This window comes from Hypanus sabinus, chromosome 6, assembly GCF_030144855.1.
Source record: "Hypanus sabinus isolate sHypSab1 chromosome 6, sHypSab1.hap1, whole genome shotgun sequence".
Taxonomy (NCBI): Eukaryota; Metazoa; Chordata; class Chondrichthyes; order Myliobatiformes; family Dasyatidae; genus Hypanus; species Hypanus sabinus.
Window position 1 is genome coordinate 96,643,333 of NC_082711.1, and position 25,814 is coordinate 96,669,146.

The following is a 25,814-nucleotide window of genomic DNA, read 5'->3' on the forward strand; positions in this document are numbered from 1 at the left end:
GCCTTTCCATGTATGTGCAAGACAATTTATTTCTAATGTTTACCCAAAAAAGAAGTAACAATATTGATAAGACCACTCAGTCTTTACCATATAAGATGTAAAGATATACAGTATTTGTGTTGCTATCACTAAGCAGCTTCTACAACTACATATTTCCCTTCAAACAAACTGGGATTGTCTTATTGAATATGAAACAGAGAATAAAAACTGATTATATAATAATAATTTAAGAAATGATTTTACCACTTGCATGATCTGGGAAAGGTTTAAAACTAAATATCAACTGAAATTTGTTCGAATGATGTCCAATATTCTTTAACTGGGTGTATAATAAAAGAAAACAGTTCTGAAACACTGCCACTTTATTTATTGTAAAGACAAGGAAAGGAGTAAGATTTAAGAATGAGCATTAATCTTTTAATAAGCAGCAACTAACTGCACATTGGTGGCAAATCTACCATATTAAATAAAGAACTTGCCTTTGCAACCAAAATTCAACTCATGTGTAAATCTCATCAGTTTATTAAGTTAAAAGCAGAAATTTCTAATTGGTTCCAGAAGTTTTCCTTTTTACTAAAGAGGAGGAAGCTGATAATGAACAATGTTTTAATAGGACGTGGCTCTGAGCTAGTTACCAAAGAGATTTTACGGTCAATTGGTTTGAACATCTGGAACAGTATAGAGCAGAGCAAGATAGTGGAGGACACAGAACTCGCACACAGTGCAAAGGACTTACTTTTAACAAATCACAACACAGATCATGTTTATTTTAGGGATTAAAATGTAGCTTGCACTGTCTAGCAGTTACTTTCCATGTATGTAAAAAAAGTACAGTTGTAAATCCTTCCATAAGCAAAGCACCCTACAGCATTTTTACACACTTAATTTTCTTTGGATGCTCATCTCTCTCACCGAGAAGGAGGGTGTTTGATGCTAAGTGCCTCAAAGAAAACAAAATTATCTTGTAAAGTTCATGACCAATGACATTGCTAAGAATCACAGGCAGTTAGTTTGAAACACAATTGACATAAACGATTGGCACTCGATGGGCCAGTTGGTAGGGAAGATTATGGGATTGTGTGCTCCACCTGCTGCGTAAACTGTGTGCCTCTGACAAGTGAACACAATTTCAAATGCCATCCAAAAAGCTCCTAGTCAATGCGGAATGGTCGAAGATTCCAAAAAAGCTAGCGGGGAAGTGGGGATGTTACATTATTTCAAGTAGTGCAGAGAACCTCCTTCTACCCTTTCCTCTGTGCACTCAGATGGACTTATGTTTCTGGAATCTGGTGTTGGGCATGAGGAATTTACGGCACGTCACAGAATCCTCCAATGGTAATCAACACCTCTGCTCTGAGACTATTGTCCTGAAGGAGGATACTTATGTTCCTTCCTACAGGTTTGGAGGAGTTTGCACAGACAGCCTTCGTAATACCTACAGTGGGTCAGTTTCTTTAGACAATGTCTTGGGATTGAGGATAGCTGCTTCAGTTTTGTGAGATAGCTGGCTCCTTCTTCAGCTTATGCAAAGCTTCTGTGTGCTCCCACTCCATGGATTCAAGATTCTGAACACCAGTCTGAAATCTCCCTCGCCACAGTGAACAGTGATGAAGTCTATGTCTATGAAGTGTACATGAGAATAAGGATTACTGTTTCCTACTCTACCTCGTGCCTGATTTAAGGCTTGATTGAGACTTTCAACCTGCAGAGAAAGTTGCTTGTAGAGTTTAAGCATCAGATTTAAAAAGCAAGGAGGGACTGTTGTGGCCTTCCACAGAGATTGAGGTCATGGAGACCGTTGTTTGTGGAGTTTGAGCGCTAGATTAAAAAAAAACAAGCAGAGCCAATAAAACTAAGTTAAGCTTAAGGGGAATGGGCATTGTGGGAGTAGCCATTGTTGGAGTGGGCTAGAGCTAGAGTGGGAAACAGAGGCTTGGTTCAAGAGTCTTTGATAAGGAGAGGCAGAGGCTAGGTTGTGGTTTCTGTGAAGTTCTTCTTTCTTTGTCTACTAGTGTCTAGCTACAGTAGTGAGAATAGATCACAGGTCAGTGGCATGCTCCTCATGCAAGATGAGGGAGAAATAGGGAACTTTCAGTCACCCTGATGGCTATATCTGAAAGAAGTGCATCTGGGTGCAGCATCTTACAATCCATGACAGGGAACTGGAGATGGAACTGGATGACCTGCAGCTTATTCAGAAGAATGCGGAGGTGGTAGGTGTGTGAAATGCGCTTTCAAGGTTGGGTAGAGGCAGATACATTCGGAACATTTAAGAGACTTGAAGACAGACACATGGATGAAAAAAAAAATAGAGGGCTGTGTGGAAGGGAATCATTAGATTTATTTTAAAGTAGGTTATACGTAAAGCACAACATCTTGGGCTGAAGAGCCTGTATGGTACTGGTCTATTCAAACACTTTTTCCTCCTTTCATAGCTATACATATACCTTGGCAATGGTAGATCTTCTCAGTGATGTATGTCTTCAGTGAAATGTTGTTCTAGGCACATAGATGGTTGTCCATATTATCCAGGATCTCCTAGTGGATTCTTATTGTTGATCACCAAATTAACAAAGGATGTGTAGTTTGGTAGAGAACCATTGGTTAGTGCAAGATCCATTCGGTGAATGTACCAACAATGTTCCAGAGCCTGGCTTGGAAATATGCATATTTGCAAATATCTGCATTCTGCAGGTTGGAATAACTTTGGTTTTAGAATGGAGGCAACATCAATAGAAAAGTTCCTTGTTTGTCCTGTAGAAAGCTTGCTGGGCATGAGGTGCAAAAATGTGAAGGAAAAGTTTGAGAAAAGGGCCTGGTTTGACACAAGTATGCACCTAATAGTTAACACCTCAGCTCGGATGCCACAATTCATGATTTGAAAGATGGTGATCAATGACTGTGGGCAGTCCCATTTGAGACTAATACTTGACAGTCTCTCTCCATTTTCAGACCAATATCTTTTGTGGGTCAAATACCTTCACACTGCAGCAGGGCCCGATGGAGTACCTGGTAAGGCTCTGAAAACCCGTGCCACCATCTGGCTGGAGTATTCAAAGACATTTCCAATCTCTCAGTGCTATAGAAGTTCCCACCTGTTTCAAAAAGGCAACAACTATACCAGTGCCCAAGAAGAGCAGCATGAGCTGCCTCAATGACTATCGTCCAGTAACTCTCATATATAAGGTGATGAAATACTTCGAGAGGTTGGTCATGGCTAGGATCAACACCTGTATTAGGAAGGACCTGGACCCAATGCAATTTGCCTATCGCCACAATAGGTCTACAGGAGATGTGATGTCAAAGGCGATGTGTGCTTAGCCCACTGCTCTACTCTCCCTATACCAATGACTGTGTGGCTAAGCATAGCTCAAGTGCCATCTATAAACTTACTGATGATACAACCATTGTTGGCAGAATTTCAGATGGTGATGAACGAGCTTACAGGAGCAAGATATACCAGTCAGTTGAATGGTGTCGCAGCAACAGTCTTGCACTCAATGTCAGCAAGACCAAAGGGCTGATTGTGGACTTCAGAAAGGGTAATGTTAATGCACTAACAACAGGGACATGTTTTTCTTTTAACATCTCTTTACTTTCAACGTCTCTGTTCAATACCTGAGGACCACCACCTTTACATCCCACAATTCCTCCTTCCAGCCTCCACATGCACGCGCATAACAGGGACAGTGCACGTGCATACGAAATACTCCAAATGAACAGAATTCAACAGGTGAGTTGAGGGAACACAAACCAATCCTCATAGAGGGATCAGAAGTGGAGAAAGTAAGTAATTACAAGTTTCTGGGGGTCAGGATCTCTGAAGACCTAACCTCGATGCAGCATTTTGATGCAGCTAAAAAGAAGGCAAGACAGCAGCTATATTTCATTAGGAGTTTGAGGAGATTCCGTTTGTCAACTAAAATACTCAAAAACATCTACAAATGTATCGTGGAGAGCATTCTGACTGGGTCTGTCACTGTCTGGTATGGGGGGAGGGGCTACTACACAGGATTGAAATAAGTTGCAGAAGATTTGTCATCTCTTCCTTTGGTACTAATTTCCATTGTATCCAAGACATCTTCAAGGAGGGGTGCCTTAGGAGAGCAGTGTCCAATAAGGATCCTTACCACTCAGGACATGCCCTCTTCACATTTTTACCAACAGACAGGAGGTACAGAAGCCTGAAGGCACACACTCAGTGATTCAGGAACAGCTTCTTCCCCTCTGCCATCTGATTCCTAAAATGGACATCGAACACTACCTCACTACTTTTTATTTTTGTTATTTTGCACCACTTAGTTTAACTTAACTATTTAATAGACATATACACTTAGGGTAACTCAGATTTTTTACTCTATTTATTTATCATGTATTTCATTGTACTGCTGCCACACGGTTCACATTTTTCACGACATAGGCCGGTGATACTATATCTGATTCTGCTTCTGCCTGTTCCAACAGAGTACTACCACCAGCCACATCTTCCTCTTCTCTCCTTTCTAGTTTCAACACAGGAATCACTCCCTCTCTCTGACTGCCTGGTCTGCTCATTCCATCCCACCAATCCTTCCCCGACTCTTTGTACTTTGCCCTACTAGGTACAATACTGGTCCCTGCATCTCCTTTTTTTTACCACCATCACAATAGATAAACAGACCTGGAAGGTGAGGCAGGTATTCACATTCACTGACTTCAACCCTCGCCAGTTGAATTCAGTGCTCATAATGTGTCCTCTGCATTGGTAAAACCAAGTGCAGACTAGCTAACTGTTCTGCAGGGCACCTGCACCCTACATGTAATAGCCATCCAGAGCCTTGGACTGCACTTTAATTCCCCATCCCGTCCCCACATCAACCGGTCTGAGCTTGGCCTACTCCACCACCATGGTGAAACCAACACAGACTAGAAGAACAGCATTTCAGATTGACTTGAGTAACTTTAAGATCTATGGCACAGCATGAATATTAATGTTTTCATTTTCAGATTTTTTTGTTTTCTTTTCTGACTCCCAAGAAGCCACACTCAGATTGGAGGAACAACACCTTATATACCGTCTGGGTAGCCTCCAAACTGATGGCATGAACATTGACTTCTCTAACTTCCATTAATGCCCCTCCTCCCTTCCTACCCCAACCCTGAATTATTTATTTCCCCCCTCCCCTTTGTTTTTCTCTCTTTCTGCCCATCAGTCTGCCTGTTCTCCATCTCCCTCTGGTGCTTCCTACTCCCCCTTTCTTTCTCCCTAGGCCTCCTGTCCCATGATCCTTTTTCTTCTCCAGCTGTGTATCCCTTTTGCCAATCACCTTTCCAGCTCTTAGCTTCACCCCACCCCCTCCGGTCTTCTCCTATCATTTTGCATTTCCCCCTCCCCCTCCTACTTTCAAATCTCTTACTATCATTTCTTTCAGTTAGTCCTGATGAAGGATCTCAGCCCGAAACGTCAATAGTGCTTCTCCCTATAGATGCTGCCTGGCCTGCTGTGTTCCACTAGCATTTTGTGTGTGTTGCTTCCTTCTTCCTTAGTTCAACTTTACTATTTCCTCCCCGTTTGGTTCCAAATACTACCATTCCGCCTCCCCTCCCTTCATTTATCTGGTTCCAACTATCCCACTCTGTCTACCTCCCTCCCCCACCCAGCCTCTCATTTCTACATACTGTCTATATTCCTTCTACACTTTCAATCCCGCTGCTGGACCTCAACTGAAAAGCTGACCGCTGCTTTCCCTCCAGAGTTGCTTCTCAGCCTGTTGATTTCTTCCTGCGGTTTGTCTTTTGCTCTAGTTACCAGTATGTGATTGAGAAGCTTTATCGGGCTTGGAATTTGACATGATCTAACTTAACTGAAGGATCTACCAATAGGTCTTCTGATGAGGTAAGGTACAGGTTATAACGTGTCCATTCCCAATGCATATTGTCCAGAGAAGCTGCTTCCTACTCAAATCACAACCTTCCAGGAAACTGTGCCTTTTCCAACTCTGGCAGTAAAGTTATCCCAGAGACCAATATGTCTTGCTGCTTGGGATACAGATACATGAATAACGAGGTGCCACAGAGCTATGTAGGGCTAGGGACAAGATTTCTGAATATCAGTAGGCCAGCCCTATTCTTCGACACTAGAAAATTTGCTGGAGATATTCTCCCACTCAGTTTTTTGGAATAAAACAGGTATTACAACAATGCAAAACTACAGCCATTGGCACAGATGCCATTCTCTATCAGATGCATAAGAAAATCACGATGTGCAAATTCTGTCAATTCCATCGACACAGACATTATTTTTCCTTAGTCTTTTAAGCTGCTGTCACATTTAACAGCTCTCTTTCCACTCAATGTCAAAACCTATCAGGAGATGAATTAAAGATGCATAAGTCCAATATTATGTTGTCACTGCAACAATATTTTCTATTCACTAATTTTAATTATGCTTTAAGTGAATTAAAATCAGTACTGAAAATGAACACGTCAGGAGAATGTTCCTAATTATGTGGTGTAAACTAAGCTGCCCTATTTCAAATTCTAAGACAGTAAACCTCTGAGACATCATATTCCAAGCACAATAATTTCATGAAAGCATGAGTTAAACATGATTTATTTGTTACTAATGAATATATATTCCCTGAACATTTAATATAGACATAAATTGCTCTTAAATTAGAAACGGACTTGCCACATTTTGCATACAGTATATATCAGAATGAAAGTTTTAACTGCAAAGTATTTATTTATTGTTATTAACTTCTGCTCTGCCAGCCCAGCCTCCAAGAGTGTCATGTTACTTATATTATAGTCTTTGAAACCACTGTAGCCATCAGCCATCTGCTTTGTTACTTTGTCAGTAAATGTCCACTCATTCTGTATGACTTTCTTGATCTTTTTCTGGTCTCAATCCCCACTATTATGACCTTATTTCCTTAGAAGCTTCCTTTTCTGGCTACCTCAACACACAAAATGCTGGAAGAACTCAGCAGGCCAGATAGCATCTTGAACGTTTGACTGTTTTATTTAATGGGTTCTATTGGGTTTCTTTGTTTCGTGGCTGCCTGTAAGAAGACAAATTTCAAGGTTGTACTGTATATAGTATATGTGCATACTTTGACAATAAATGCACTTTGAACAGTCAACATCTCAGGCCAAGACCCTTCATCAGGACATAAAGACAGAATTTCAGCATCTGCAGTCTTTCATGTTTCTTCATCACCTTTTCCTTTGCTGCAGGTATAGATACACTGTTTATCATTTTTTTTATTACTATATTCAGCTCGACCACCTCCCAGATCATTTGTATCTCCAACTCTGCTTTCATCTCCTTCCCATCTTCCAAATTCTAATATTTCAGACTATCAATGAGTTTGGTTGCTCTCTGTCAAAGGTACTCTGGCATATTCCAATCCTTCTGACAGGAGACATCTTTGTCAAAAACTTGATCTCTGTCTTACTTACTTTCACCACCACAATCTTTACTACTGGTGCTCCTTTACTATTCTCACCCTTAAAATCATTTCACCAGCACTTTCTACTTCAATTTCCACTTTTAGAGCAGCAAGATAGCAAGAACAGTATAGACACCCAATTGCACATTCCCATTCCCCCAAACACAACCAATCATACAATAACGTGATTCCGATACACACTGCTGTGGTTTCAGATCATGAGGATGGGATCTAAACTGACAAAAAGTCCAAGAGAAAGATATAGTTTTGTTAGTATCCCAAATGAGGGACTAAATCTGACACTCCTTAGTTAAACTTTATAGCTAAACAAATTTGTTATCAGTCAATAGTACATTAAATTGCCAGTCCCATTTTACACTAATTCTAACTTTCATTTCCATTAATTTGCAACAATATAAAAATCAAGCGCTGTAGTTTGCAGATTTTCTACCACCCACTATAACTGTTGCCTACAGTCGAAAGCAACACCAATGAGTGAGCAATTTAATAGGACACAAAAGTGATTTATTGCCTACTTGTGTGATAGATTCTGGAATCACTACCTGCCTTTAACTGTGAGAAAAGGAGCCATCAAATATTCCCACAGCTAAATCAGTAGGATAAAATATAGGGAGATGAGATTCCAAGGCAGTAATTACTGGAATTTGAATTTCTATTTGTTTTCATTCCAATATTTCCCCATTTGAAAGTAGAGCCTCAGAAAACATTAAAAAGCAATTTTACAAGAAAAATAATGTTAAAATCTGCTAAAACAAATAAAACAACATAGGAACTAGAGGGGGACCAATATCCTTGAGAGAAGGTTTGCTAGCGCTACTCAGGAGGTTGAGGGGGTTAAATTAGAGTTGCAGGAGGGTGGGAACCTGCGTGAAATGGCAGATAGCGGAGTGGTTGTGGGAAAAGTAGATGTAAAGCCTACGTACAAATACCAGATATGAAAGATTGACCATGGTTCGATAATGCTCTAAGTTGCTTCTATATCAATGCAAGGAGTATTACAGATGAGCTCAGAGAATGGATCAGCAAGTGGAATTATTGTAGGCATTAGTGAGACCTGGTTGCAGGAGGGGTAGGACTGGGAACTCGATGTTCCGGGATTTCATTGTTTTAGACATGATAGAGGAAGAAGTATTAAGGGGGGAAATGTGGCAATGCTAGTCAGGGAAAATGACATGGTGGTGCTCTGACAGGACAGACTGGGGGGTTGTATACTGAAGCTACATGAGGAATAAGAAAGGGATAACTTATAAACCACCCAAGAGTCAGCAGGATTCAGAGCAGGAAATTTGTGGAGAGAGGGCAAACAATTGCTAGAAAAATAAGGATGTGAGAGTAAGTGATTTTATCTTTCCACATATTGCCTGGAACTCCCACACTATAAAAGGGCTGGACATGATAGAGTTTGTTAAATATCTTCGGGAATGTTTCCTTAATCAATATAAAGAGGCCTCAACTAGAGAGTGTGCAACACTTGATCTCCTATTGGAGAACAAGACAGGGGAGGTGACGAAGGTGTGTGTAGGAGAACATTTAGGTTTTAGTCATCTTAATTCCATTAGATCAAAGATAATTATGGAGAAGGATACCATTGCTTTAGACACAACAGAGTGGGAGGGATTAAAGGGGGAGGGGTGGCATTACTAGTCAGGGAAAATGTCACTGTAGTGCTCAGTCTGGCTGACTAGAGAACTCATCTAGTGAGGCTTTATGGGTGGAACTAAGGAATAAGAAAGTTATAACCATATAACCATATAACAATCACAGCACAGAAACAGGCGATCTCGGCCCTCCTAGTCCATGCCGAACTCTTAATCTCACCTAGTCCCACCTACCCGCACTCAGTCCATAACCCTCCACTCCTTTCCTGTCCATATACCTATCCAATTTTACCTTCAATGACACAACTGAACTGACCTCTACTACTTCTACAGGAAGCTCATTCCACACAGCTATCACTCTCTGAGTAAAGAAATACCCCCTCGTGTTTCCCTTAAATTTCTGCCCCCTAACTCTCAAATCATGTCCTCTTGTTTGAATCTCCCCTACTCTCAATGGAAACAGCCTATTCACGTCAACTCTATCTATCCCTCTCAAAATTTTAAATACCTCGATCAAATCCCTCCTCAACCTTCTACGCTCCAATGAATAGAGACCTAACTTGTTCAACCTTTCTCTGTAACTTAAGTGCTGAAACCCAGGTAATATCCTAGTAAATAGTCTCTGCACTCTCTCTAATTTATTGATATCTTTCCTATAATTCGGTGACCAGAACTGCACACAATATTCTAAATTTGGCCTTACCAATGCCTTATACAATTTTAACATTACATTCCAACTTCTGTACTCAATGCTTTGATTTATAAAGGCCAGCATTCCAAAAGCCTTCTTCACCACCCTATCTACATGAGACTCCACCTTCAGGGAACTATGCACTGTTATTCCTAGATCTCTCTGTTCCTCTGCATTCCTCAATGCCCTACCATTTACCCTGTATGTTCTATTTGGATTATTCCTGCCAAAATGTAGAACCTCACAATTCTCAGCATTAAACTCCATCTGCCAACGTTAAGCCCATTCTTCTAACTGGCATAAATCTCCCTGCAAGCTTTGAAAACCCACCTCATTATCCACAACACCTCCTATCTTAGTATCATCGGCATACTTACTAATCCAATTTACCACCCCATCATCCAGATCATTTATGTATATTACAAACAACATTGGGCCCAAAACAGATCCCTGAGGCACCCCGCTCGTCACTGGCCTCCATCCCGATAAACAATTATCCACCACTACTCTCTGGCATCTCCCACCTAGCCACTGTTGAATCCATTTTATTACTCCAGCATTAATACCTAACGACTGAACCTTCTTAGCTAACCTTCCATGTGGAACTTTGTCAAAGGCTTTGCTGAAGTCCATATAGACTACACCCACTGTCTTACCCTCATCAACATTCCTCGTAACTTCTTCAAAAAATTCAATAAGTTTTGTCAAACATGACCTTCCACGCACAAATCCATGCTGGCTACTCCTAATCAGATCCTGTCTATCCAGATAATTATAAATACTATCTCTAAGAATACTTTCCATTAACTTACCCACCACTGATGTCAAACTAACAGGTCTATAATTGCTAGGCTTACTTCCTTTTTAAACAATGGAACTACATGAGCAATACGCCAATCCTCCGGCACAATCCCTGTTTCTAATGACATCTTAAAGATCTCCGTCAGAGCTCCTGCTATTTCTACACAAACGTCCCTCAAGGTCCTGGGGAATATCCTGTCAGGACCCGGAGATTTATCCACTTTTAAATTTCTTAAAAGCGCCAGTACTTCCACCTCTTTAATTGTCATAGGTTCCATAACTTCCTTACTTGTTTCCCACACCTTAGACAATTCAATATCCTTCTCCTTAGTGAATACTGAAGAGAAGAAATCGTTCAAAATCTCTCCCATCTCGGCTCCACACATAGCTGACCACTCTGATTCTCTAAGGGGCCAATTTTATCCCTCACTATCCTCTTGCTTTTAATATAACTGTAGAAACCTTTCGGATTTACTTTCACCTTATATGCCAAACCAACCTCGTATCTTCTTGTAGCTTTTCTAATCTCTTTCTTAAGATTCCTTTTACATTCTTTATATTCCTCGAGCAATTCCTTTACTCCATGCTGCCTATATCTATTGTAGACATCCCTCTTTTTCTGAACCAAATTTCTAATATCCCTTGAAAACCATGGTGCTTTCAAACCTTTAACCTTTCCTTTCAACCTAACAGGAACATAAAGATTCTGTACCCTCATAATTTCACCCTTAAATGACCTCCATTTCTCTATTACATCCTTCCCATAAAACAACTTGACCCAATCCATTCTCTCTAAATCCCTTCCCATCTCCTCAAAGTTAGCCTTTCTCCAATCAAAAATCTCAACTCTAGGTCCTGTCCTGTCCTTCTCCATAATTATATTGAAGCTAATGCTATTGTGATCACTGGACCCGAAGTGCTCCCCAACACATACATCTGTCAGCTGACCTATCGCATTCCCTAACAGGAGATCCAACACTGCCCCATCTCTAGTCGGTACTTCTATGTATTGTTGCAAAAAACTATCCTGCACACATTTCACAAACTCTAAACCATCCAGCCCTTTTACAAAATGAGCTTCCCAGTCTACGTGTGGAAAATTAAAATCTCCCACAATCACTGCCTTGTGTTTACTACAAATATCTGCTATCTCCTTACACATTTGCTCTTCCAACTCACGCTCCCCATTAGGTGGCCTATAGTGACCATGTTAATGGGGCTAGATTGCAGACAACCAAACAGTTCACGTATTTAGAGGAACAAATTTGTAGACAGATTGCAGACTGTTGCAAGAGACAGAACATTGTTATAGCAGGTGATTTTAACTTTTCACGTATTGACTGGGCTCCCAACGTGTAAAAAGACTAGATGGGATAGGGTTTGTCAAATGTGTTCAGAAAAGTTTCCTTAATCTGTACGCTGAAGTCCCAATGGCAGAGTGTGCGATACTTGATCTGTTAAGGAATGAGACAGGGCAGGTGACAGAAGTTCGTGTAGGAGAACACTTTGCATCTAGTGATCATCATGTCATTAATATCAAATTAAATATGGAGAAGTATAGATTTGGTCTGCAGGTTGAGATTCTAAATTACAGAAAGGCCAATTTTGATGGTATCAGAAATGATCTGTCTGGTGTGGTTTGGAACAGGCTATTTTCTGACTATGGTGTACTTGGTAAGTGAGAGGCCTTCAAAAGTGAATTTTTTGGGAGTACAACACATGAATGTGCCTGTTAGAATAAAAGGTAAAGATAACAGGTTCAGGGAGCCTTGCTTTTCAAAAGATATTGAGGGTCTGCTTAAAAAAAAAGAGATGCATAGCAGATATAGGCTGGGAGATACCTACGGCATGTAAAAAATTCAAGAGAACACTTAAGAAAGAAATCAGGAAGGATAAAATAAGGCATGAGGTTGCCCGAGCAGACAAAGTGAAAGTGAAAACTAATCTATGCATGCAGCCAAGAGATGGGAAGATCTTAAATGCATTTTGTGCATCTGTATATTGTTGGGTGATGGACACAGAATCTATAAAAGTAAGGCAAAGCAGCAGTAACTTCATGGGCCCTATACAGATTATAGAAGAAGAGTTGTTTACTGTCCTGAGGCAAATTAGGGTGGATAAATCTCCAAGGCCTGACAATGTGTTTGCTCACACCCTATGGGAGGCAACTGGAGAAATTGCAGGGGCCCTAGCAGAAATATTTAAATCATCTTTAGCAACAGGTGAGGTACAAAAGGACTGGAGGATAGCCAATGTTGTTCTGCTGTTTAAGAAAAGCTTTAAGAATAAAACAGGAAACTATAGGCCAGTGAAACTGACGTCAATAGTGGGAAAGTTTTTGCAAGGTATTCTAAGAATCCAGATACATAAGTATTTGGATAGAAAGGGTCTGATTAGGGATAGTCAGCACAGCTTTGTGCATGTTAGTTCATGTCCAATCAATCTTATAGTGTTTTTCAAGGCTGTTATCAGGAAATTTGATGAAGGCATGACAGTGGAAGTTGTCTACAAAGACTATAGCAAGGCACTTGGCAAGGTTCTGGATGGGTTGGTCAAGAAGGTTCAGTGCTTGGCATTCAAGATCAGGTAGTATATTGGATTAGACATTGGCTTTTTGGCAGAAGCTAGAGAGTGGTAGTGTTACAAGGAGGTGGCTGGAGCACCTCAAGGAGAAGACCCAAGTGCAGGACACAGGCATGGAGACTTCAGAAAGAGACGGACTTGGGCATGACTTGGACTGGACTGGAGTGCACAGCCCTGACTGGACTGGAACGCAGAGCCCCGACTGGACTGAAACTCGGAGACCCGACTGGACTGGAACTCGGACTCGGAGCCCCGACTGGACTGGAATATGGAGCCCCGACTGGACTGGAACTCGGAGCCCTGACCGGACTGGAACTCGGAGCCCCGACTGGGCTGGAACTCGGAGCCCCGACTGGACTGGAATATGTAGCCCCGACCGGACTGGAACTCGGAGACCCGACTGGACTGGAACTCGGAGCCCTGACCGGACTGGAACTCAGAGCCCCGACTGGACTGGAATATGGAGCCCCGACCGGACTGGAATATGGAGCCCCGACCGGACTGGAACTCGGAGACCCGACCGGACTGGAACTCGGAGACCCGACTGGGCTGGAACTCAGACTCAGAGACCTGACTGGACTGGACTGGAACTCAGACTCAGTGACCCGACTGGACTGGAACTCGGAGCCCCGACTGGACTGGAACTCGGAGCCCTGACTGGACTGGAACTCGGAGACCCGACTGGACTGGAACTCGGAGACCTGACTGGACTGGAACTCGGAGACCCGACTGGACTGGAACTCGGAGCCCCGACTGGACTGGAACTCGGACTCGGAGCCCCGACTGGACTGGAACTCGGAGCCCCGACTGGACTGGAACTCGGAGCCCCGACTGGACTGGAACTCGGAGACCCGACCGGACTGGAACTCGGAGACCCGACCGGACTGGAACTCGGAGACCCGACCGGACTGGAACTCGGAGACCCGACTGGACTGGAATATGGAGCCCCGACTGGACTGGAACTCGGAGACGCGACCGGACTGGAACTCAGAGACCCGACTGGACTGGAAATCGGAGCCCTGACTGGACTGAACTCGGAGCCCCGACTGGACTGGAACTCGGAGACGCGACCGGACTGGAACTCAGAGACCCGACTGGACTGGAAATCGGAGCCCTGACTGGACTGAAATCGGAGCCCTGACTGGACTGAACTCGGAGACCCGACTGGACTGAACTCGGAGACCCGACTGGACTGGAAATCGGAGACCCGACTGGACTGGAACTCGGAGACCCGACTGGACTGGAACTCGGAGACCCGACTGGACTGGAATATGGAGACCCGACTGGACTGGAACTCGGAGACCCGACTGGACTGGAACTCGGAGACCCGACTGGACTGGAACTCGGAGCCCCGACTGGACTGGAACTCGGAGCCCCGACTGGACTGGAACTCGGAGCCCCGACTGGACTGGAACTCGGAGACCCGACTGAACTGGAATATGGAGCCCCCGACTGGACTGGAACTCAGAGACCCAACTGGCTTGGAACACAGAGCCTGGAACTTGGAACACAGAGATAACAACACCAAATGAAGACAGATGATTCAGGAGCGCAAACGGTCAGCAATCCTCAGCTGGATCTGAAGAGTCAGAATTCTCAACTTGGAGTGTGGCAAACGGCCTGATCTACTCAGCTGGGAACAAGATGACAGAAACCAAACGATGACTGACAATATGAATCCTGACACGGAAAGGATCATGAAGATGGTACCTTATTCTTGGCGACTCGGGAGATGGGTGCTTATTTTTGGCGGCTCAGAAGGTAGTCTCTTAATCATGGTGGCACGGAAAACGGTCCCTTATTTGTGGCGGCTCTAAACATGGCCCCTTATTGTTGCGGCTTGGAACTTGACTCAGGCTCAGAACTTGTATAGCCACTCTGTTGAGGTGACAAACCAGCAGCCAGCAGATGAAAGCCAAAGTTTATATACTGCCGGCTCAAATGAGGATCAGCTGCCCTAATCAAGGAGCTCAGTGGAACACGGGGAAAAGGAAATTAACTGAAATGAATAATTAACCAACTGGACCATGACAGGTATGTAGTAGATGGTTGCCTCTCTGAATGGAGGCCTGTGACTAGTGGGGTGTTGTAGGGATCCGTTGTTGTTTATCATCTATATCAATGATCTGGATGATAATGTAGTGAACTGGATCAATATATTTGTGGATGACACCAAGACTGGGGATGTAGTGGGCAGTGAAGAAGACAATCAGAACTTGAAGGAGGATCTAGACCAACTAGAAAATAGGTAGAAAAATGGCAGATGGAATTTAATGCTGACAAGTGTGAGGTAGGACCAACCAGGGTAAGTCTGACACAGTGAATGGTAGGGTACTGGGAACTGGGAATACAAGTCCATAATTCATTGAAAGTGTTGGTACAGGTAGATAGTATCGTAAAGAAAGCTTTTGACACTTTGGCCTTGATAGATCAAAGTAATGAGTACAAGGTATGGGATGCTATGTTGAAGTTGTATAAGATATCGGTGAGACTTAAGACAGAATCTGCAGATGCTGGAAATCCAAGCAATACACACGAAATGCTGGAGGAACTCAGCAGGCCAGGCAGCATCTGTGGAAGAAAAGTACAGTCGATGTTTTGGGCTGAGACCCTTTGGCAGGACTGGAGAGAAAAAGCTGAGGAGTAGCCTGGCCTGCTGAGTTCCCCCAGCATATTGTGTGTGTGCTGCTTGGTGTATTGTGTGCAGTTTTGCTCACCAACCTACAGGCAAGATGTAAATAGGTTTGAAAGAATGCAGAGAAAACTAATAAGCATGTTGCTGGGACTGGAAGATATGAGTTATAAGGAAAGATTGCATAGGTTAGGACTTTAATCCCTGGTGTAGAGGAGAAAGCGGGGTGATTTGATAGAGGTATACAAAATCATGAGGGGTATAGATAGGGTAAATGCAAGCAGTCTTTTTCTACAAAGGTTGGGTGGGACTACAACTTGAGGTCACGGATTAAGGGTGAAGGGTGAGAAGTTTAACGGGAACTTGAGGAGAAACCTCTTCATTCAGAGAGTCGTCTGTGGAATGAGCTGCCAGTGCAAATGGTGCATGTGAGCCGGATTTCAATGTTTAAGAGAAGAGGTATGGAGGGCTATGCTCCAGGTGCAAGTCAATGCGAGTGACAGTTTAAATGATTCAGCACAGACTAGATGAGCCAATGGGCCTGTTTCTGTGCTGTAATTTTCTATGACTCTATGGGACATGATACATAATTACTTGGATAGACAGGGACTAATTAGGGATTTTCAACATAGCTTTGTGTTTGGTAGGTCATGTCTAATGATATAGAGTTTATTGAGGTAGTTACCAGGAAAGTTGATGAAGGGCAGTGCACAGTGTCTACATGCACTTTAGCAAGGCCTTTGGCAAAGCACTGCATGGGAGGCTGGACAAGAAGGTTCAGCCATTTGGCATTCAGGTTGCGGTAGTAAATTGTATTTGACATTGGCTTTGTGGGAGAAGTCAGAGAGTGGTAGTAGATGGTTGCCTCTCTTACTGTGGTCCTGAGACTAGCAGTGTGCTGGGCCCTTTGTTGTTTGTCAATAATCTGGATGATAATGTGGTAAACTGGATTAGCAAATTTGCGGATGACATCAAGATTGAGAGCATAGTGGATAGCAAGGAAGGCTATCAAAGCTTGTAGTGGTTTCTGTACCAGCTGAAAAATGGGTTGAAAGGTGGCAAATGGAATTTATTTCAGCCAAATGTGTGGTGATTGCAGTTTGGAAGGACAAACCAGGGTTGGATTCACACAGTGAATGGTAGGGCCTGAAGATAGGGTGAAAATGAGATCTTTTGCACATTTGTTTTCATAAAATCAAAATATTATATACAGGAGTTGGGGTGTTATGGTGAAGTTGCATAAAGCATGGGTGAGGCCAAATTTGGAATATTGTGTACATTTCTGATCACATACCTACAGGAAAGATGTCAATAAGATTGAAAAGTTATAGAGAAATCTTAAAAGGATGTTACAGGACTTAAGAACCTGAGTTATAGGGAAAGATATGCCAGCACATTTCCTGGAGTGTAGGAGAATGAGGGGAGATTTCATAGAGGTACATAAAATTAGGAGGGGTATAGAAAGGGCAAATGCAATCAGGCTTTTTTCACCCAGGTTCGGTGAGAATAGAACAAGAGGTCATAAGTTAAAGGTAAAAGGTGTAATATTTAAGGGGAACCTGAGATTTGAAAGCAATGCTAATGAGTTTTGTGAGCAAGTCCATTATTAGTCACAAATGAATTCCACAATATCGTAAAATAAAAATAAGAATACGGGACAACTTCTCATGGTGGTTGATGTAGATGATGTGTAAGTTAAACACAGTTCATTAAAATACATGACAGGTCATGCTAAATTTCAAACAAAGAGTCAGATTCAGGTTTAACAACACAGGCATATGCCATGAAATTTGTTAACTTAATGGCAGCAGTACAATGCAATACATGATAATACAGGGAAAAAAATAAATCAATTGCACTTAGTATATACTTGCTTTTTAAATAGTTTAACCAAAAAACAGTGTAAAAACAGAAATAATAAAAGTGAGGTAGTGTCCATGGGTTCAATGTCCATTTAGGAATTGGATGGTAGAGGGGAAGAAGCTGTTCCTGAATCACTGAGTTTGTGCCTTCAAGCTTCTGCACCTCCTTCTGGATGGTAACAATGAGAACAGGGATGATGTTCAGGGTGATGAGAACAGGGTGATGGGGGTCCTTAATGATGGATGTCTCCTTTCTGAGACACTGCTCCTTAAAGATATCTTGAATACTATGGATATTGGTACCCAAGAAGGAAGAGACTAACTTTATGACTTTCTGTAGCTTCATTTGATCCTGTGCAGTAGCCCCCGCCCCCCCCCATACAAGACATTGATGCAACCTGTCAGAGCGCTCTCCACGGGACATCTGTAGAAGTTTTCAAGTGTCTCAGATGACAAACCAAATCTTCTCAAACTCCTAATGACATATAGCCACTGTCTTGCCTTCTTTATAGCTGCATTGATCTGTTGGGTCCAGGTGAGATCCTTATAGATCTTGACACCTAGGAATTTGAAATTGCTCACTTCTGATCCATCTATGAGGATTGGTTCATTATTCCCTTGTCCTATCCTTTCTGAAATCCACAAACAGCTCTTTGGTCTCACTGATATTGAGTGCCAGATTGTTGCTGTGTCACCACTCAACTAGATAGTATATCTTCCTCCTGTATGCCCTCTCATCTCTATCTGTGATTCTGCCATCAATGGTTACATCATCAACAAATTTATAGATGACATTGTTGATGGTCAGCAAGATTACACAGATTGTGGAAGTCCAGAGGGTGGTACAGAGACCCAAGTTCCTTAGGGTATCAATTAGGACTGTAGGAATGATCATGTTAAATGCTGAGCTAGAGTCAACAAACAGCATCCTGACATAGGTATTTGTATTATCCAGGTGATGTAAGACTGTGTGGAGAGCCACTGAGATTGTATCTGCCGTGGACCTATAGTGGTGATAGATAAATTACAGTGGGTCCAGGTCCTTGCTGAGGCAGGAGGTCTGCCCATACTACCTCACAAAGCATTTCAGCACCGTAGATGTGAGTGCTACTTGGCGATAGTCATTAATGCAGATCACACTGCTCTTCTTGGGCACTGGTATAACGGTTGCCCTTTTGAAGCAGGTGGGAACTTCTGCCCATGGCAATGAGAGGTTGGAAATGTCCTTGAATACACAAGTTCTCAGAGCCTTCCCAGGTACTCTGTTGCGGCCTGCCTCCGTACAAACGTTCACCCTCCTGAAAGACAGCCTGACATTAGCCTCCGAGACAGATCACAGCGTCATCTCTGGGTGCAACAAGGATCTTCACAACAGTAGTTATATTCTCCCTTTTAAAGCAGGCATAAAAGGCATTTAGCTCATATCATAGTGATGCATTGCTGCTATTCATGCTATTGGGTTTCACTTCGTAGGAGGTAATATCCTGCACACCCTGCCAGTGTTGACATGCATTCGATATAACCTCCAACCTCACTCAGAATTGTTTCTTCATTCTTGAAATAGCCCTCCACAAGCTGTAACTGGTCTTCTTGTACAGACCTGGGTCACCAGACCACAGATCTCACCCTCAGCAGATGACGATCCTCTTGGTTCATCCCTGGCTTTTGGTTTGGGAATGGACAGGATGTTTTCATAGCACACACTCATCTGCACAGATTTTAATGAAGTCAGTAACAACTGCAGCATATTCATCCAAATTCAAAGATGAATCCCTGAATACAGTCCAGTCCACTGATTCAAAGCAGTCTTGTAGATGCTCCTGTGCTTCCCTTGTCCATACCTTCTTGGTCCTCACTACTGGTGCTGCAGCTTTCTGTATAATTACCCATTATATGAAAAATAAACTAAAGTGCATATTAAATTACTGCTGAAAAACTCGGAAGCTGAAGGTGTTTGTGAAGCCAATGCTTAAGCAACATTCACAATTCTCATTTCTAATTTTAATTATTCTTTCTAAGTAGCATTTTTATTATTGTTCCTCTGACGGACCCCACCATAATTATTTCCATGTATTTCTGCATTTCTTTCTTTTTAAATATCACAGGAGCAGCAGAATGTTTCAGTAACTGCTTTACTGCTTTAAATACTGCTTTAAATCCAAAATAAAAAAGTGTAAGTAATTTTCTAGAGTAATGGAAATTGACTGGGTGGTCAAGTTGTCATATTTCAAAATGGCATACTTACAAATATTGCAAATGTTAAAACAGTGTAGGGAGTTCATTTCAAATCTGATGCAATACATCTTCATTTAAAGAAGCCTGCTTTATAATGTAAAAACATGATCCAAAAGTAGAATCAAAAGATAGAGGGTTAGAGAATAATCGAGTGATGAAAATTTATTGATGTATGGGTATTGCAAAGAGGCCCTAATTTATTATGGGATCTTTATTAACTACAAAACACATATACTTATATCAATTATGGATGTGTTATGAATCCTTTGAACTGATAAATACTTATGAAACATTTCATCACACATCATCATTTAAATGTAGGCTTTGAATTCAGCTGCTTAGCAAAATATTTTATGTAGCAGGCAAGAGCACTTAATATAAAATTCAATAACTTAGTAACTTGCTGTAGGCTGTGGTAAACTGACATTGTCATTATGCATATGACAAGCTTTCTCGTGCAGGTCCCTGGGCACGCAGCAAAGATGTTAGGCGTCATGCTGTGCACAATTGGCATTATTGATGCAACATAATACTACATTGTGTACCTTTGTAACTCTACATATTTTGAACACGGGAGAAGTGTTATACCAACGTAATTTATAGGACCTATTCCTCCCTGAGTGTCTGTCATGCAGTTTGTCCGTGATGCAATGCGCACATCAGCATTTTTGGTATGGATGACTTTGCCTCAAACTAAAACCTGTTGGGAATTTTAATCTCAATAATCATTGTCATTGGTGCCCACCTCTGGAATCAACTGCTAGGGACATCAGCTTCCTATTCAAGGCCAGTTCAGTTAGACACCAGACCCATGGCATAAAGTTGTGGCAGATCTCACAAGAAAGCACATGCACTTTGCACCTAATGTACAGTTTCGGCACATAATTGTGCAGCAAGTCTGAGAACCAGAGCACCTGCTTCCCCTGAAATTGTATCAGTCTTACAGAATTGTTTTAGTGTGCACTTCAAAGCATGAAAAATATTATGGATATATGCTTCGAAATGAGTCAAAGCAGAGTCAAAGTCAAATGAGTAATCTACACTGCCCTACACTATTCATAACATTTTCAATAATTAGACAGTTCTTCTAAACTACAGCAGTATCTGGCCAACATCCAGACTTGGGTCAATAAGGGCCAGATAATTATCAGCTTGAAAAAGAACAGCCATCTCCTGTTTATCTTCAATGGACAAATTAGCTTCTCTGCTCACATCTGGTTAATGACTAAAAGCTGAATTGAACCAGGTTAAAAAAGCAAGGTGCTGGCTAGATATTTTGTTCCGTGCCTAAGTTTTTGACTTGTTGAAAGCCAGCAATCAAGCTTCTGTCCTTGCCAGTATCAAAGTGGTTTCTAATTCTAATGACACCCTTGGTAATTATGATAAACCATTTGTGATAAATCCCTTCTCGTCTTTCTCATTACCCTTCCTGTTCTGTCACAGGAGCCCATAGCATCCACTTCCAATGTCTTGTACTGTCAACATGCTGGCTAGAGCTGAACTTATTTTTTTTCTGTTCTTATCTGTTCAGTCACAGCAAGAGAATGACCAGCATGGCTCCCTTTCCCATGTCCAGATCACTCCCTCTGGAATACCAAATATCCATCCTGCACTTCTCTTAGTTTTCTGACTACAGTGCTGCTAGAAAGTTCATGAACCTTGTAGAATTTTTGCTACTTCTGCATAAATATGACCTAAAATGTGATCAGATCTTCACACAAGTCCTAGAACTAATTAAAGAGAACCCAATTAATAACACAAAAACATTATATTTATTTATTTATTTATTGAGAAATATGATCTAATATTACATATATTCTACAGGGATGACAAACTTTCTAACACCACTGTATGCATATCCCATCAATAACTTCAACTATAAGTTCAATACATTTCAACATTAAGTCAGACGACACCACCCAGCTCTGCCTTATCATTAACTCCTTTGATTTTTACAAGCTGAAAATTCTAAAAATCAGATCGCTTATTTACTCATCTTCTAACTTTTCACTAAATTTCCAAAACTTCCATTTGAAATTTCTTTTATTTACATTCTCCATAACTTATATCCAATCATAGTGCCCATTAGCAACAGAAGCATGTCTTAGAAATAATGTTGACAATTATTCTACTATTGAAGACTGCCTTGCTATTGCTTAAGTCAACTTTGCTTCTCCGCGGACATCCACTATAGTGTTTTTGTGGGTTCAGTTTTCTGAAGAAACATCAGCCTAGGATATTGAGTTCAACTTATCCGTTGGGGTCCCAGAGTCAGGAATTTTGTATAAGAAGTCTAACAATCAAAAGAAAATGACGAATCTGCACAGTTTTTTTAAGGATGAATTCCCGTGTTCAGGAATAGGATGTGTTTTTGGGGTACACCAGCCATAACGAGTTGAGAATGGGAAATTAAGCCAGTGCTATATTCAGTGGTGAAAAAAATGTCCACAGCTGAGGAAAAAAAGTCTTTTTCTTTTGTCATTGCCACCTGAATTTTAGTTCTTGTTTGGTATGTTTTTCATAATAGGATACCAAACTCTACAACAGGACAGCTAATGAAATAACATAAAAATGCAAGAACAATACTTTTCATCATTAACACATTCACAAATTTTACAACAGATACATTTTGATCTATTAAATCATGTGTAAAAATCACTTACTTTAATCATTAGTTTAAAAGGGCCAGTCAAGGAACTCAGTTCATGAAGAAAGAGGAAAGCAGAGCATCGGATGAATTCCAGAATATTTACTTCAGTTCTGTGAACAGTCAAGGCAAAACAATTTAAGATTAGTGAAAACAAATAGCTAACATAGGCAGAAATATGAAGGCTTACTCACAATAAAGACAAAGGTGCAATAATGTGCGAACAGGAAAAAATGCAAAGCATGTGAGAGAGAGCCCATTACGATAAGATAAATGTAATAGCATCATCCATTTGAGGCATTTTTAAGCACCTGTGCAAATTTCACTTATGGAGCTGAACAATACTTACTGCCAAGGACCAAAATCATTTTCATGATTATTCACACCAGGTAAAATATCAAAGAATCCTTTATCAGCTTTCATTGCGAGAAAAAAATCTGTCAAATCAAGTTGAAAGGAACAGATGCAATTGAAGTTTGTGGAGGAGAATTGTCAGCATTTTCATCTTGAAGAGAGAATGGATAGGTAGCATGGAGGAAGCTGAGAGGACCTAATAGAAGAAAACAGAAGTATGATAACATCTACAGGGCCAATAGAAAGAAACTTTTACCTATAGCAGGTGTAGATAGAACTAGGGAGCAAAGGTTTAGAGTAAAGGGTAAGAAGCTTGCAAGGGAGCTGAGGATAAACTTTTTCACATGAAGGTTGTTCAAAGCTGAGATACATCAACATAAGAAAGTCTGCAGATGCTGAAAATCAAAGCAACACATAAGAATCTTGGCCTGAATCACTGACTGGTTATTCTTTTCCATAGATGCTGCCTGACCTGCTGAGATCCCTCAGTGTTTTGTGTGTGTTGCTGAAATGCACTGTTTGAATGGACAGTTGAGGTCAAGATCCATAGCTCCCTGAAAATGACTGCACACCTTAGTAGGATGATAGAGAATGCTGGCCTTTATTAGTTAAGGCAATGAGTTCAAGAGTCAGGAGGTTTATGTTGCAGCTTTATAGAACTCTGGTTAGACCATATCTAAAATACTGCATTCATTTCTGATCACCTCATTAAAGGAAGGGTATGGAGGCTTTGGAGAAGGGGCAGAAATTATCAGGACACTGATTGAAATAGAGGGCATGTGCTACAATGAAGGGTTGGACAAATTAGGGTTGTTTTACCTGGAGTGCTGCAGGTTTTGGGAAAATCTAAAAAAAACTTTATATAATTATGAGAGGCGTAAAGGAGGGATAATGTAAATGTGTGAGGAAGAGGGATTTGATTAATTAGTAGTTATTAGCACAATATTGAAGCATGAAGAGCCTCTCCTGTGCTAAACTGTTCAATGCATAGAGTACAAAGCTTGTATATTTCCCCAGGGTCAAAATAGCTAATACTGAAGAGTATGTCTTAAGGCGAGAGAGGACAATTTCAAGGGAGATGTGCAGGGCAAGTTCTTTCACACAGATAGATGATGGGCACCTGGAATGTGCTGCCTAAGGTGGTGGTTGAGGCAGATCTCACAGAGGCGTTTAAGAGGCTGTTAGACAGGTACAGGCTAATATACAGAGAATGGAGGAAATGTATCATGTGCAGGCAAAAGGGATTACTTAAATTTGGTGTCACTAGCTTAACTGGTTTGCACAACATCATAGGCCAAAGATCCTGTTCCTGTGCTATACTGTTCATGTTCTGTGCATTCCCAGAACATTTAAGAAGAACCTTGACAAGCATTTGTATTTAGATAAGGCACAGAAGGATGTGGATCAAAGGCTGGTAAATGGGATTGGTATAGAAGCATATTTAGTGGTCAGCATAGACATCATGGGCCAAAGTCATGCCTCTTTTTTGTAAAACCTTCTGATGCAAAAAAGAGTAATGAAGTAAAAGATATAATATCAAACATGATGCTCAGTAACCATCAGAAAACAAAAAGTATTAGATGTTGGAAATCTGAAATAAAAACAGAAATGCTAGAAAAATTCAGTAGGGTTGGCAGCATCTGTGGAAAGAGAAACGGTCAATGCTTCAAGTCTACTGGATAGAACTGGTTCAAAAGTCAAAGAATTAAGAACTGACCAACGGAAATAGGGAACTTTTATAGCAAAGATAATTATGGAAATCAGATTCTCTAACTTAGTACTATACTGCAATTTATTGCTGCTGAAATCAGTTAGGTGCATTTTGGGAAAACATTCTAAAAGAGTCCAACAAGGTATTCCCACAAGACAACAGACTAACAGTACATACACCAAGTTTCATGCTGTATATGATGGTTACCAGGCCCAAGTAGGCCACCCCAGGCTCCTCTGCATCTAAACTTGTCCCTAGGACTTTCATGGAAGATGGTTTTCTCTGATAGAATTCCCAAAATTATGTTTGCAAGATCTTGATCGTATCAGTGTGCCAAGGTTCACAGAAATGGTTGTGGTATCTTGAAATGATTATGCTGTATCACATATAAAGGCAATAATTATTTGAGTAATTCTAAATTAGTCATAGTAATGAACCATCAACCATTTATAAATGTTAATGTCATCAAAGAAAGCATGTTTTTGCAATTTCCTTAGGGAGGTGAGCCATTTGTTAGTAGTGTGCAAACATAGGGCAATTACACAAGTTTGAAGATGTTTTGGCATCAGTTAAAACCCATGAAACAAATATTACACATCCTGTGACATCTCTCCATAGTTCCTTCTCCTCCTTCGATATTAGCCTTGACTCAGACATAGCACATTTGCCTGTCATGGCAGAGATCCAAATACTGAATCAATACCAGCATTTCAATTCATTTATTTAATGATGCTGCCATCTATTCCTGATAAGGTATGGATGCCCATTCTAAATCCAGACTGTGCAAGACTGAGAACATGGAAGTCAGTTTGGTGCACCATTTGTACCAGCATGGCACCTGTTTTCATTGGGCACAGACCAGTGTCAACTGGCTAATAAATTAATTATAAACTGATAAGGTGTGAATTTAGGGATTTAAGAAACAATTATACTTGCCTATTCTCCATCATTAATCCAATAGAAGTCAGTGTCAGGATGATATAACCAATTCCTAAGAGGATTGTTGTTTCTGATACAACCTGTTTAACCAAGCAGAAAAATAAATACATAAAGATCTAGTAAATTAGCAAACAACTGAGGTTATAGATATGAGAGAATTAAACAGATACAGCTGCAAGTCTGTTTAACATGTAACAAACTACAAAGTAGCCAATTAGGACATTAAGCCATGAAAATCTAAGCTAAATTATCATTCAACAGCCCTATTTGTTGAAAATACAAAGTCATGCTATATTTTAATTTTCCA

General features: G+C 41.2%; 1 protein-coding gene across 2 annotated transcripts in view; it reads right to left on the reverse strand.

Moving 5' to 3' along the window:
- The window catches only part of agmo (alkylglycerol monooxygenase), a 342,658-nt gene that overhangs the window by 84,554 nt on the left and 232,290 nt on the right, over positions 1-25,814 (reverse strand). For both annotated transcript variants that reach the window (XM_059971351.1, XM_059971352.1), the window contains 2 exons: positions 25,505-25,587; positions 22,520-22,616 (listed from right to left, as the gene is read on the reverse strand). In XM_059971351.1, coding sequence (XP_059827334.1) covers positions 22,520-22,616; positions 25,505-25,587 — 180 coding nt within the window. The remainder of the gene's footprint in view (positions 1-22,519; positions 22,617-25,504; positions 25,588-25,814) is intronic.